General features: G+C 42.4%; 1 protein-coding gene across 1 annotated transcript in view; it reads left to right on the forward strand.

Moving 5' to 3' along the window:
* TBC1D4 (TBC1 domain family member 4) overlaps positions 1-13,607 on the forward strand; it is a 133,744-nt gene that overhangs the window by 82,435 nt on the left and 37,702 nt on the right. Inside the window, exons 9-10 of the mRNA XM_019529797.1 lie at positions 5,466-5,540; positions 6,574-6,800. Coding sequence (XP_019385342.1) covers positions 5,466-5,540; positions 6,574-6,800 — 302 coding nt within the window. The remainder of the gene's footprint in view (positions 1-5,465; positions 5,541-6,573; positions 6,801-13,607) is intronic.

Genomic DNA, 13,607 nt, shown 5'->3' on the forward strand with positions numbered 1-13,607 from the left:
AGGGCCCTGCAATAACCCCAGCTAGCTCCCTCAACACCCTGGGGTGGAGAGCATCTGGACCCGCTGACTTGAACACGTCCAGCCCCTCCAGAAGCTCTTTAACCCGGTCCTCCCCAACCTGAGGTCTGGAGGCATTCCCCTCGAGTCCATCTGGCATCACAGCAGGGAAGTCCCGGTCCTTGCACAAGAAAACGGACATAAAGAATTGGTTAAAGAGTTCCGCTTTCTTTTCTGGCACAGCCACCAGATTGCCCAGCGTACCTTGCCGGGGCCTCGCGTTACCTGGTGCCACCTTCATCCTCCCTATGTACTTGAAAAAGGACTTCATTATCCTTGATCTTGGATGCTAGTCCTAGCTCTGTCTGCCTTAGCTTTCCTGACAGCCCCCCTACAGGCCCGAGCAGAGGAGGTATACTCCTCTTTGGAGATAGCACCCCCCTTCTACCAGTTGTACGCCGCCTTTTTGGCAGTCAGGCATTCCCGGATGCCCTTGAGCCAGGGGGCCTTTTGGGGACTCTTGTCCCCCTTGCTTCTTGTTGGGATGGTCAGCCCTTGGGCTCTGAGTGTGGTCTTCTTAAGGAACGACAGGTCATCTTAGGCATTGAGCTCCCCTGCTCTTGAGAACCCCAGCCTCTCCCACTAATGTCCTCAACTTGTTGAAGTTGGTCCTCTTGAAGTCTAGGGCCACCATCTTGCTGCCACGATATCTAGATGCCCTTGATGCATGTTTTCCTAACTAAAGCCTGTGTTGCACAACCATCTTTCTTTACTGGCCTCCCACTAGATATCTAGATGTTAGTGGTGTTTCATTTAAGTCATGGAAAAATGTGGATTTGGGGTTCCTCTTTTTAAAACCAAAAATTGGATGGATTGATTGATTGACTTATTTATGTTTTTTAAGACCGAAAACCAGGATCCCTGCTGACTAGACTTCAGATATACATGGCTAACTACCTCTCACTACTTGAAAGTGTAATTATTCACTAATACCTGCATAGAGTTTATAGCTAGCCTAAAAATGAGAAGCACATGTCCTTTTGTGTTCTGCTGTAGTAAGATGCTATTAAAATAGAAGGCTGCAAAGAATGTCACTTTCCCTTTTGTTTTTGCTGAAGTGATATTATTTGTGCCAGGACTGCATTGAAAACAAACTGTGGCTTCCTAGCTGTGGGTCTCAGAAAAATAAATATAACCTATGTTTGACCTCAAACGTCATAAATACAGTTTGTGAAGGTTGTTCCCAGTCTATGCGAGACTTAGAATAGGTAGGGCTTTTTTCCTGACCTAAGAATTGACACATTTTGATGACCAAAAACAACACTACTATTCAGTGAATTTTTTTTAAAGTCTGCTAATTTGCAATATTTGTGTGGTTTTTTGTTTTTGTTTTTGTTTTTATTTCTGTGGTATGTGGGAAACCAGTAAAGAAAAAGGGTTGTGTAATGCAGGCTTTGGCTAAGATGACATGCATCAAGGGCACTGACATTGTTTTGGTTTCCAGGACTAAAACTCTGGCCAGAAAAAGTAACCTGAAAAAAATGTAACTTTTGGTGATGTTGCACAATTCCAACTACAGCTGGGACTAGTAAGAGGAACTATTTTTCCCTCTGTTTATCAGCAGCTTGTAAAACAAGTATGAGCTTGCATATCTTGGTTTTAAGTATGGCAGTAGCACACAGCAGCAGTTTATAGATATTGTCTCAAGGCATATTTCCACTTATCTGGAGAAATTTGGAACTGTAAGAGATCTCAAAAGGTCATCTAGATCGAGACTGTCCTAGGACAAGATTAAATCTACCAAGACCACATACTTGTCTATTTTTGTTCTTTAAAACCTTCAATACTGGAGATGCACAACATTCTCGTTCCAGTTCTTAATATTCTTGTATCTAGCTTTTCTTCTGTTTTCTAATACCATGATCTTCTTTGCTGCAAATTTAAGACAGTTATCTCTTGACCTACCTCTTGTCACATGGAAAGCCTTCTCTCTTCTTGACTAACCAGACTGAATTCTTTCAACTTTTTCTTTGTAAGTTTTGTTTTAAATCTGTTCTTATCAGTGATCACTCTCCTTTGGACTTTCTTGAACTTGTTTACATCATTCTAAAAGCACAGTGACAAAACCTGGATGTAACACTTCAACTGAAGTCTCTGCAGAGCAAAATAACTACTTCTTTGTGTTGCTTTAGCATCCCAGAACATTTGTCCCTGTTGCAGCAGTGTCACTTAGTTGACACAGTTCAGTTGGTGACTCTCAGCAGTGATTCCCTACCAGGCTTCTGGGTGGTTGTGATGCTCTTTAGGGTGCCGTGCAACATTGGCACTATTAAGTATGTAAATACCTATGTGCAATTCCCAAGATAAATCCAAATACTTCAAACAGGAAGCCATAATATCAAAATTATTTTGACCTGTTGTGGTGTTTGAGTTCTTTACAACAGAAAACTTGCTCTATTATTGGCAGGCACTTTCAAGGGATGGCTTGAGTCTAAAAAGTTGAGAACCATAGCTCTTGGCATTTTCACAATCCTGTGTTGCAGCCTAGCAAGTTTTCTTTCTTTTGTAGTCATTCAATGTGTTTACTGGCTACTCCCGGTAAGTACCAATCCTGTTCCAATATATTGGGGATGTTCAACTTCTGAGCAGTTGGTGAACCCCCCACCACATGGGTTTTGCAGATTCTCTGGGCTCCTAACTTTATATCACAATGGCTGCCCAGGCTGTTTTTGCTCCACCTCTGAGGTAGGGTCAGGAAGCGGAAGCTGGAGTGGGGAGAGGAACCCGGAGACCCTGGCAGCAGGAGAAGGAGAGGTAGGAAGAGCACCACCTGCCATGTGGGCAGCCCACAAATAGGAAGTTCACCCATCACTGGCCCTATGTGGCCTCTGGGCTGTGAGTTGGTCAGCTCTGCAATATAGCATCCGATGTAATGTAGGGTAGAAAGGAGGGGGGAATAAAAAAAAAAAAATATACGAGTTTAAGGTGGTGGTGTTTACCCTTGGAACAAACGTGAAGTCAGACATAACCTTTTATTAATTGAATAGCCTTATTAAGAGGGAATGCCTAATCATTCTTTACTTGGCATTTGGTTCTTCCAAAGGATTGCTGAAGTAGTTCACTTTGCCCTCATCCCTATGTACATTGAGATCATGAGGTGTGTCATAGCAAAGAGGACCCTGGGAATCTTCTGCAGTCTACATCACTTAGGACAGGAACATGTTAATGACAAGAAGGGACATGCCTTTCTTACTTCAGTTTTCGCAGTTATCAGCTGGTAACAGCCCATATGTGCAGTTGGCAGCAGATATAGGGGAGGAGACAAACAGCCTAGATTAATGATAGAACAGGTTAGGGATTACTTAGAAAAGCTAGTTGCTTTCAAATCTGCAGGGCCAGATAGGATGCACACTACAGTAATTTTGGACTGTTTGGCAGTCCTTTTTGGGAACTCAGGGATGTTGGGTGGGGTCCTGGATGAATGGAAAAGGGAAAATGTAGTGCCCATCTCTTTTTTTAAAAAGGTGAGGGGATCTGGGGAACTACAGATCAGTCACTGACCTCTATACCCAGGAAGATCATGAAGCAGGTCCCCAAGGACTCTATTGTGAAGCATCTAGAGGAGACAAAGGTGATCATCAGGGATCCTGATTGTCTTCATTTTAAAAAACAAACAAACAAACTACAAAACCCACATTTTTTCCATGATTTAAAATGCAATCAAAGGGGGGTGTGTGTGTGTGTGTATAATGGTGTTTCATTTTAATCATGCAAAAATGTGGATTTTGGGTTGCTTCTAAATTTTTGTTTTTAGCAGAGAAAACCAGGGTCCCTGGTGATCAGGAACGATCAGCTTAAATTTGCCAAAAGGAAGTCCATGCCTGACCAATCCGATTTCCACCTATGATAAAATGACAAGCTCCGTGGATGAAGGGACAACAGTGGATGTGGTGTACCTTGACTTTGGGAAGACCTTTGACAATCTTCTGTGATTATCCTTGTTAAGAAGCTAAGGAATACAGACTAATTGAAAGTCCTGTAAGATAGTTGTAACTAATTGGATCATCGTACTCAGAGTTGTCGTCAATGGCTCAATGCATAAAGTGGGGCTCCCCAGGGGTCTGTCCTGGATCTGGCATTGTTCAACAGCTTTGTTAATGATTTGGATGATGGCATCATGTGCATATTTTAGTTCAGCAAATTTTTGGATGACACGAGATTAGGTGGAATTGCAGACTCTCCAGAGGGCAGGGCTAGGATCCAGAATAACCTGGATAGACTGGAAAAATGGTCCACAACCAGCAAGATGATTCAACTGTGACAACTGCGAAGTCTTGCACTTGAGATGGAATAACCACATGCGCAAACACAAACTGGGGAATGAGTGGCTGGGCTGCAGTACTGCAGAGAAGTATCTTGGGGTTACAGTGGAACACAAGCTGAATATGAGCCAACAGTGTGCTCTTGTTGCATGCAAAATAAAACAACCCAGGATGCTGTTGACTTTAACAGGAGTGGTTTTACTTGCAAATCAAAGCAAGCGGTTCTTCCATTCTTAGTACTGGTGTGCCCATACCTGGAGTACTGTGTCCAGTTTGGGGCCTTGAAGTTGAAGAAGGATGTGGACAGTTTGGAGAGAATCCAGTGCAGGCAATAAAAATGATCAGGGTCTCGGAGACCAGACTGATGAGGAAAGGCTGAAAAAACTAGTTATTTAGCCTGGAGAAGAGAAGACTGAGTGGGGATTTGATAAGTCTTCAATTGCCTGAAAGGTAATTCACAGAGCAGAAGGGCTTTTCTCCATGGCTGTAAGGAACAGGGCTAGCAGCAAAGGTCTCAAGTTTCAGCAGGGGACACTTTAGGTGAAGATTAGGAGGAACTTTCTGACTGTGAGGGTGGGCAGGCATTGAAATACGTAGAGAAAACGTGGAATGTCCATGCTTGGAAATTTTCAAAAGCAAGTCAGACAGGCTTTCCTGGGATGGCTTGGTCAGTGATGATCTTGCCTTGAGCAGGGGGCTGGAGTAGATGACTTCATGAGGTCCCTTCTAGCCCTACTTTCCTATGATCATAAAAGGTTTTTACACTCCAGAGTATTCTCATGAGAGGAATTAAAAGCCTTTTTCTTCCCCCTTCTCAGAACTTATTGTGTGCATATTAAAAAAATTCTTAATTATACTTTTTGTTTGTTTCTTGGAGGTACACTTATGAGTGTGAGCCATCACATGGTCTATAAATATAACACTTGAATGAAAAAAATTTAGTACTCTAAAATCAAAGGGTTTAACATTGATTAGAGATGCGTGGTTCACGCAGATGTTTTGCTGTGTTGCTTGTCCTATATACCTCTTCTGTGTTTACATTTTAAGATAACTGTTGTTTTTGTCCTGTGCTTTCTTTGAACGAATTGGCTTAATCATACTATGAGGAATAAAACATGATAAAATTGGGCACTCATATTTCTGCAGGGAGCTAACAGAATGCGAGGCCGTCTGGGAAGTATGGACAGCTTTGAACGGTGCAATAGCGTTGCTTCTGACAAGGTATGTAGCAAAATTTAAGCAAAACTGGAATGTTGTTGCTAATCTCCTTTTTGTTTTTTTTTGTGGGTTTTTTTGAAGAACAGTGCATTTAAGAAGAAAAATTCCAAGGAAGCTCATCTACCACAGAAATTACTTCAGTTTTTGAAAGCACCTTTTTAAAGTTGAAACTTTTTTTATCTTTACTTCTTATTGTTTATGCTTGCTATTTGTTTTATAATCCAACTAAGCAATATCTAATCTGTTTCTCTCTCTTGGCCACTCAGATGAAGTAAGTCCTATAAAATAATTGTAAAAGCAAAGAACCTAAATTGAGAGAAGGCTTACTTTTACAGGTTAAAAAAAAAAAGCCTTGGTTAATTCAGTTAGAAATTTGGGTCTTAAATACTTGGTGGCTGTCCTTTTAAGAGGTACCCCCTGCATAAAACCAGTTTTGTTCAATTTTATTTTATTTCCTGTTTTTAGTGCCTTCCCACTTACCTTGCCTCACACAGTATTTGATTGGATGACAACTTTTCCCTGGAGCCAAGAATACGCAATAGCTTTCATGATTTGATTTTTTTTTTTTTTTTTTTCTTTCCTGTTGCACTTCATAATCTGACTGTGTAATAATAGGTTCCTTTTCCAGGATATCGCTTTGACAGTACAGGAAATACGTTTGTGTTGTGTTGAGAAAACTATTGAAAAGCAGCTTCACTTATAATATTTTTCCCAAGCTTACTTATTTTACTGAAAGAGCAAGATGTCTATTCAGTGTCCGCTCCAAAGATGAGTACCCTGTTAGTTTTGAGTGCTTTGAGTATACCCATTATACTTTTTTCTTCCTCTTTAAAAAGGATGCTGCTGTTTTGAAGACATTCTTGGAAAAAAATTGCTGGCACCGGTGGCACAGCTGATAATTAGCATACAATAGGCAATGACCAGAAAGGGGAGAGGCTTCAATCTCTTTTCATTCTCTTGATGGACTGTAGAGTCTGTTCAGTTGTCACGGCATGCGGAGGGGAAGGCCTCCATTCCCAACGGATTTTTCTTTCAGGACTGTTCTCCTGGTGATTCACCTCCTGCCACTCCTCCAGCTTCCCCAGTGTCTTCAGGCTGGCAGCCATTTCCCGAGGAGGACTTGGATTCTCCCCAGTTCAGACGGCGTGCACACACGTTCAGCCACCCACCATCCAGTGCCAAGAGGCGGATTGCTTTCCAGGATGGAAGATCCCAGAGCGTTAAGTCCCCTCTTCTGAGACAGAATTCTACCGAGCCCAGTGGGTAAGTTTTTTTTTTTGAGTGCTCGTGTGCACGTATTTTTAGTGTCCTTTTGATTAAAGCGGAATAGAATGAAACGAAAAATACAAGCCTATACCTGAGCCGCAGCAGGTAATATTCCTGTAGGCTAACTCTACGGTATTTTAGATGCCTTTTTTTTTCTTCTTTAACTTGATGATGGTGAGCTTCCCAGAGCTAAAGAATTTGTAGCTGTGCAACAGTTAATATACAAACAACTAACTAACTGAAGAGGCCTGTGCAGAGGTGGAGTGAGCATGGGAATAGCACCACTTCTAATCACTTGGCTAGTTCCTTGTACAAATTAATTAATCTCTTAGCTGTGTTTTTGAACTGCGGCCTTGTAGAAGCAGAAACATGCCCATCAGTTGAGCTGCTTGGGTTGTGGCACTACAGGGAGCCTTTAGTGTTGAAAGCCTCAGGAAGCTTCCAGTGTCACTTTTTGCTCACTTTATCAGGTATAGCAAACAAAGTAGTTGTAGGAATTCAATATTTCCATGCTGTGGGATTCCTCAGAAATATTTTCCTGAAGGATAGCGATATGCAAATTTTGTAATATTTCTACTTTTCCCCAAAAATCTCTCTTCCTTTGTGGTGGAAACCTTCCCTCTAGTTATTAGGGTTTCAATTCTTACTCCTTTTGGGAGCTATGGCTGGTACCTTCATTTGATCAGAAGGGGGTCACTTCAGTTCTTTCCCAGGTTTCTCTATATTGTGCTACCCATCCCTGCCTTATTCTTACCTCTAGGCCTTGAGCATACAAAATCCACAGCGCTTCTCGTTCTTGTTTACTTTAGAGCCAACTCGGGCGGTCCGATTCTTTTATATGGTAACGCTTTTTTCTCCCAAAACTGTATAACACCCCTTTAAGTTGGAAGCCACATGTCTAGAAATCATATTGGATAAATTTTTGGCACTCTGCTTCTATTCGGTGTATGTAATAAATGTTAACCCCACAACAGACTCTCTCTCACAAAGGTTACAAGCCTGTTCTGTTTGACATCAAGGACAAAAGAAAAACTGCCTTGAAATGCATATGCCATAATATTATTCCTTCTGCTTTAGAGAGAAACTTCAGTGTGTGTTTTTTCGGTGACCACAATGTTGTATGCAAGCAGGAAACCTTTAGTTGTTGGTACTTGCTGACTTCATTTCTTTGTAATAATAATCTGCAAGAAGTCTGACTTTCAAGTTGCATTATCAGCACGTTTTCAGTCAAAACAGCTTCATGACAATTTTATCTTAGACTGATTTCTCCCCTCTTCCCCTTCCCCCCTGCTCCCCAGGCTTAACTAGAAATATTAGACCAGAGCAACTTGAGACTATTCTAATATGTTTTTTCTTTTTCTACGAATACAGAGGTGTTTAACTTTTTTGGTTTGGTATGTATTCCTTAATGTGCAAGATTTGTTTTAATTTACTCAGACATTTAGAGACTAGTGTTGTGTGTGTGTGTGTGTGTCTTTTTTTTTTTCTTTCTTTCTTTCTCTCTCTCTCTCTTTTCTTTCTTTCTTAATTGGTGACTTCTCCAGTAATTTATTTTCAGGAAGAGTTGGAATTTTAACTTGGAAATCTCTGAAGTGCTTCTTCAACTTCCTCGTTATCGCGTGGTTGCTTTTCCTTGTTTCATCCTCACTCTAGTCTATTGTATAGCAAGCTGGTACCGATAACCAATGTGAACCGCTGAAGCCCACTTAAAATGGCAGCTAAGATAAAGCTAAATAGTTATTCTTGGGTGCCTGCAGCCAAACTTCATTCCTGTATTTTCTTTAAAGCTGTTGTAATTTAGTAATCTAATTGTTATTAGCACCTCCCCCCTTCTTTACACAAGATAAGCTCTGACCATTTGGGGGTACAGTAAGTAAAAGTCAAGCCTGCATCTTGTCCAGTATCTATAACTTGAATATTTTTAATTGTTAAATCCAACCTATTTTTACCCTGTAACTATATTTATTTTTCTCTTATTGCCTGTACAGTCTTACTGCTGTAACTCGGCGCTCTCGCTGTGAGAGTGAATCTGCATCTTCCAGTCTCCCTTCTTCTTTCTCTGCCCCTTCTTTCCTGAAAAGCTTTTACCAGGGTTCAGGAAAGCTACTCCAGCAGTCAGAAAATGACCTCTCCAAGAGGTGAGAGCAGTGTCTTCTGCCTGCAATAGAGTGTTTTTCAACTTTGGGAACATAAGGGTCTCAGTGAAATGTGACCCACACATCATAATGTGTGTGTTTGCACTGCTCTTTGCAATGATGCTTTTCTAACGAGTTTTCTCGACACTTGATTCAAATTGGTGAACAAAGCATCCTGTTGACATGCTCATCAAAAGTCTAAAGACATGCCTGTTACTTTGTGTAGTAAACTTGATGGTGTGTGGCTGTAATGAAGCTGCCCAGCTATTGCACTGATCTATAACTCTGGTACATGATGCTGCACTGTGGAAGGAGGGGTGGGACAGGGAGGAGTGGTAAATGAGCTTTTCACCAACTAACATTTCTGTGCTGAATGCAGGCAGCAGGTGTTGGCATGATTTCTTTTTTTTAAGCTTGAAACTGAGGAGAGAACCATGAGAGAAGACTAAAAGTAACTCCTCTGTGATGGCAGGTTTCTAGGAGCTCAACTGGCAACCCCTTTTAAAAGTAGACTACCTTGGTAGCATGTTGGTTTGGGAGTTGTGCCTTTTATTAGATAAGTCTTGGCCTGCCATCTTCTTTTCTATCTACCTTTTTTTAATTTTGAGGAACCTCCCCAAAACCCACGTTTCCTCCAAAGCTGAAAAAGTTTTAAAAACTTTGAGACAAAAGCAAGGTCATTTTAAAGTCTGAATTTGATTTATACTACTTTTAGGCTCAAGACGGTAGCTAGCTTTGTTAGCCTAAAGTAAGGCAGGGCAGGGTGGCACTTGTGGGCATTTTTACACATGCTGCTGATGCAGCACAAGGCGCTTTTAATTAGCAAGTCATGCTGCTTAAGTGCCTGGTGCTGCATTAGATGCAGGTGTATAAGTGGCACAGCACGTGTCAGTGCTGTGAATGATGATGCACTTTGAACTAAAGCGCATCAAAAGTGTGTTTAGTTCAAAGTGTACCACCTGCCATTTTCTCAGTGCCGACACGCCCTCTGCCACTTATACACCTGCATCTGATGCAGTGCCGGGCACGTCCATTGCATGCTCCAGCAGAGTTATGTTACTCTACCCTGCCTTATGCTGGAGGTTGGGGAAAAGGCTGCGCGACTTCTTCTGACAGTGATGTATTATTCTGTGTAGAAGTTTGGGTTTTGTTGGTTTTTGTTCCTTGTTGAGATGCAGCAAGATTCTAATAATTCCATTTTCTTCACTGGAGTTATTCCAGATTTACGTTAGTTCGTCAGATGAAAAATTTGACCCTTCCCCAGTGTTCTGAGAACACACTGAATTCAAAAATAAAATGTATATGGATATTGTGCATTGCAATGCAGGGTCTTCAGCTATTCTTAAAAGTAATAAGATTTTAACTTTTTCTGTATTAAAATAACATCTTAAATTCTGTATTGATGTTGCTTCAGAACAAATATTTTGATTTCTATAGAAACACTTTCACTTTCTCTTCATTGTAATCCTGCTCTTTTAATACTGATGACTGATGTATTTGTGAAAGGTTTTATAGGGTTACTTTTTTTAAAGTGATGAAAATACCTATGTAATAATCAGTCAGACATTCGGATCATGTACTCTGGAGAGATTTAAGGAACAGTATAAATGATGGTCTCTTCATAGGCTATGTGGGTTCCCCCCACCCTTGAATTCATGTTGCAAAGGTTATTGAAAGTACCACATTTTACTTGAATAGAAGTACCTGGATTATAAAATGATCCCCCAATAATTAGATTCTGGATCTGGAAAAATATACATTATTATACTTTTCCAGGTACAGAATCAAATTAGTGGAGGTTTGCCACTCATAACTGGACCCAGGTGTTTGTCATGAGTCTTGGGATACTCAAAAATGTATATGTAGATGAAGCCAGAGCAACCTGGTCTGCCTCCACCTCATGGAGGGTGTAGCTACACTAATATGCAACAGGATCAGAGAGGGGGAAACAGAGGGATTCTTGATGAACTACTTGGGGCCCCATATGGTGGTGTTTACCAGACATTTATGACCTGTGAAGAAAGAAGACTCATTGGAAATGAGAGAGAAAGACACAGCTCAGCTGTGGCAGTGAAATGAAAGTTGAAATTGTGTGCATTGTAGTGGATCCCCATGATTTGGAAGTTGAATGCAATGGGCATTGCCATATATCTTATTCAGATGGGCTGCACTGATTTATTCTTGGGGTAGGTTCTCATCAGTATGTTTGCCCAATATCGGGCATGTGTTTTACAGTTATACTCAATATTGGCTGCATGTCATCAATGTCATAGTTGGTTTCCATTATAGAGCACATTGTTTTTGGCAGCAGCTTAATGATGGACAATACATTTACACAAAATGAAAGCTTATTAAATAAGAAGCTTCTTGCCTCATGCTGGGGGGAGACATCTTAAATTTAAGTAAATATGGCACTTTACCATGCTGCTGGAAAAACATAAGCTCATTCTTTTTTCTTATGGTTTGATTTTCTTTTTTTCCTTTCAGATCATACTTAGTCTTGAATGGCTCAACATAGGAATCTGAATTTAAACTGGAATGGCTGGGAATGTACTATAGAATATCATAAGTTAGGGTTGGAAAGGACCTCTGGAGGTCTAGTCCAACCCCCTGCTCAAAGCAGGACTATCCTCAGCTAGATCAACCCAGCTTGGACTTTGCCTAGTTGGGTTTTGAAAATGTCCAAGGATGGAGCTCCCACCACCTCTCTAGGTAACCTGTTCCAGTGTTTTGCTACCCTCCTAGTGAGAAATCCTTCCTAATATCTAACTGAAGTTTTCCCTTGACGTAACTTGATACCACTGCTCCTTGTTCAGTCATCTGCCACCACTGAGAACAGTCTAGCTCCATCCTCTTTCTTTTGAAACCTCGCTTCAGGTAGTTGAAGGCTGCTATTAAGTCTCCTCTGTAGACTAAATAAGGCCAGTTCCCTCAGTCTTTCCCCATAAGTCATGTCTGCTAGCCCCCTCACCATTTAGTTGTCCTCCACTGGACTCTCCAATTTGCCCACATCCTTTCTGTAATGGGGGGGGGGGTAGGGGGGATGGGACACAAAACTTAGCACAGTACTCCAGATGCTGAATAGAGAATAATCACTTCCCTTAATCTATTGGCGACACGCTTACTAATACAGCCCATATGTCATTAGCCTTTTTGGCAACAAGGGCACACTCTAACCCCCAGGTCCTTTTTCTACAGAGTTGCTGCCCAGCCAGTCCGCCCTCAGCCTGTACCGGTGCATGGGATTGTTCCATCTGAAGTGCAGGACTTTGCACTTGTCTTTGTTGAACCTCATGAGATTCCTTTTGGCCCAATCTTCCAATTTTTCTAAGTCACTCTGAATCCTAACCCTACCCTCTTTAGCATATCTACTACTCTTTCTCTCCCACCCCTTTTCATGCCTCATGAAACCTGCTCCATAAACAGGTTGTGGGGAATGCAGCAGGGCTTCAAAAGACAGAAGGATAGTTTTGTTGATTTAAAGTCCCTAAAAGTTAAACAACTTCAGCCAAGTGTATAGTTTCATAGTTGGTAGGGTCGGAAGGGACCTGAGTGGATCATCAAGTCTGACCCCCTGCCATGGCAGGAAAGATAACTGGGGTCAAATGACCCCAGCAAGGTGTTCATCTAGCGTCCTGTTAAAGACCCCCAGAGTAGGAGCCTGCACCACTTCTCTTGGAAGTTGGTTCCAGATCCTAGCCAGCCTGACCGTGAAGTAGCGCCCCCTGATGTCTAATCTGAATTTACCCTCTACCAGCTTGTGACCGTTATTCCTGGTCACTCCTGGGAGTGCTTGGGGGAACAGGGACTCCTCCAATGCTTGCTGGTCCCCTCTGACTAGTTTGTAACAGGCCACTAGATCCCCCCTCAGCCTTCTCTTTTGGAGGCTGAATAGGTTCAGGTCCCTCAGCCTCTCCTCATAAGGCCTGCCCTGCTGCCCCCTGATCATGCGAGTGGCCCTCCTCTGGACCCTCTCCATGTTGTTGTCCACATCCCTCTTGAAGTGCGGCGCCCGGAACTGGATACAGTACTCCAACTGCGGCCTGACCAGTGTCGCGCAGAGGGGGAGGATCACCTCCTTGGACCTGCTTGAGATGCATCTGTGGATGCATGACAGGGTGTGGTTGGCCTTCCTGACCGCGTCCCTACATTGCCGGCCAATGTTCATCTTGGCATCAGTGATGACTCCAAGATCCTTTTCTGTCTCTGCGCTGACGAGAAGGGAGTTCCCCAGCCTGTAGGTATGCTGCTGGTTCTTCCTCCCCAGGTATAGTACCTTGTGCTTGTCAGTGTTGAAGTCCATCCTGTTCTTATCTGCCCACCCCTGTAACCTGTCCAGGTCCAATTGCAGCCTATTCCTCCCCTCTAGCATGCCCACATACTCTCACATCTTGGTGTCTTCAGCAAATTTGAACAGGATGCTTTTTAACCCCTCGTCCAAGTCACTGATGAAGATGTTGAACAGTGTGGGCCCAAGGTCTGAGCCCTGGGGAACCCCAGTGCCCACATCCCTCCAGGTCAAAAATGACCCATCCACCACCACTGTCTGGGCACAGCCCACCAGCCAACTAGTGACCCATTTGACTGTGTAGGTGTGGACACCACAGTCCCCCATTCTTTCAATGAGAATGGTGCAAGAGACAGTGTCGAAGGCTTTCCTGAAGTCCAG

Source organism: Crocodylus porosus, unplaced genomic scaffold (assembly GCF_001723895.1).
Source record: "Crocodylus porosus isolate Cpor-Errol unplaced genomic scaffold, CroPor_comp1, whole genome shotgun sequence".
Classification (NCBI taxonomy): Eukaryota; Metazoa; Chordata; order Crocodylia; family Crocodylidae; genus Crocodylus; species Crocodylus porosus.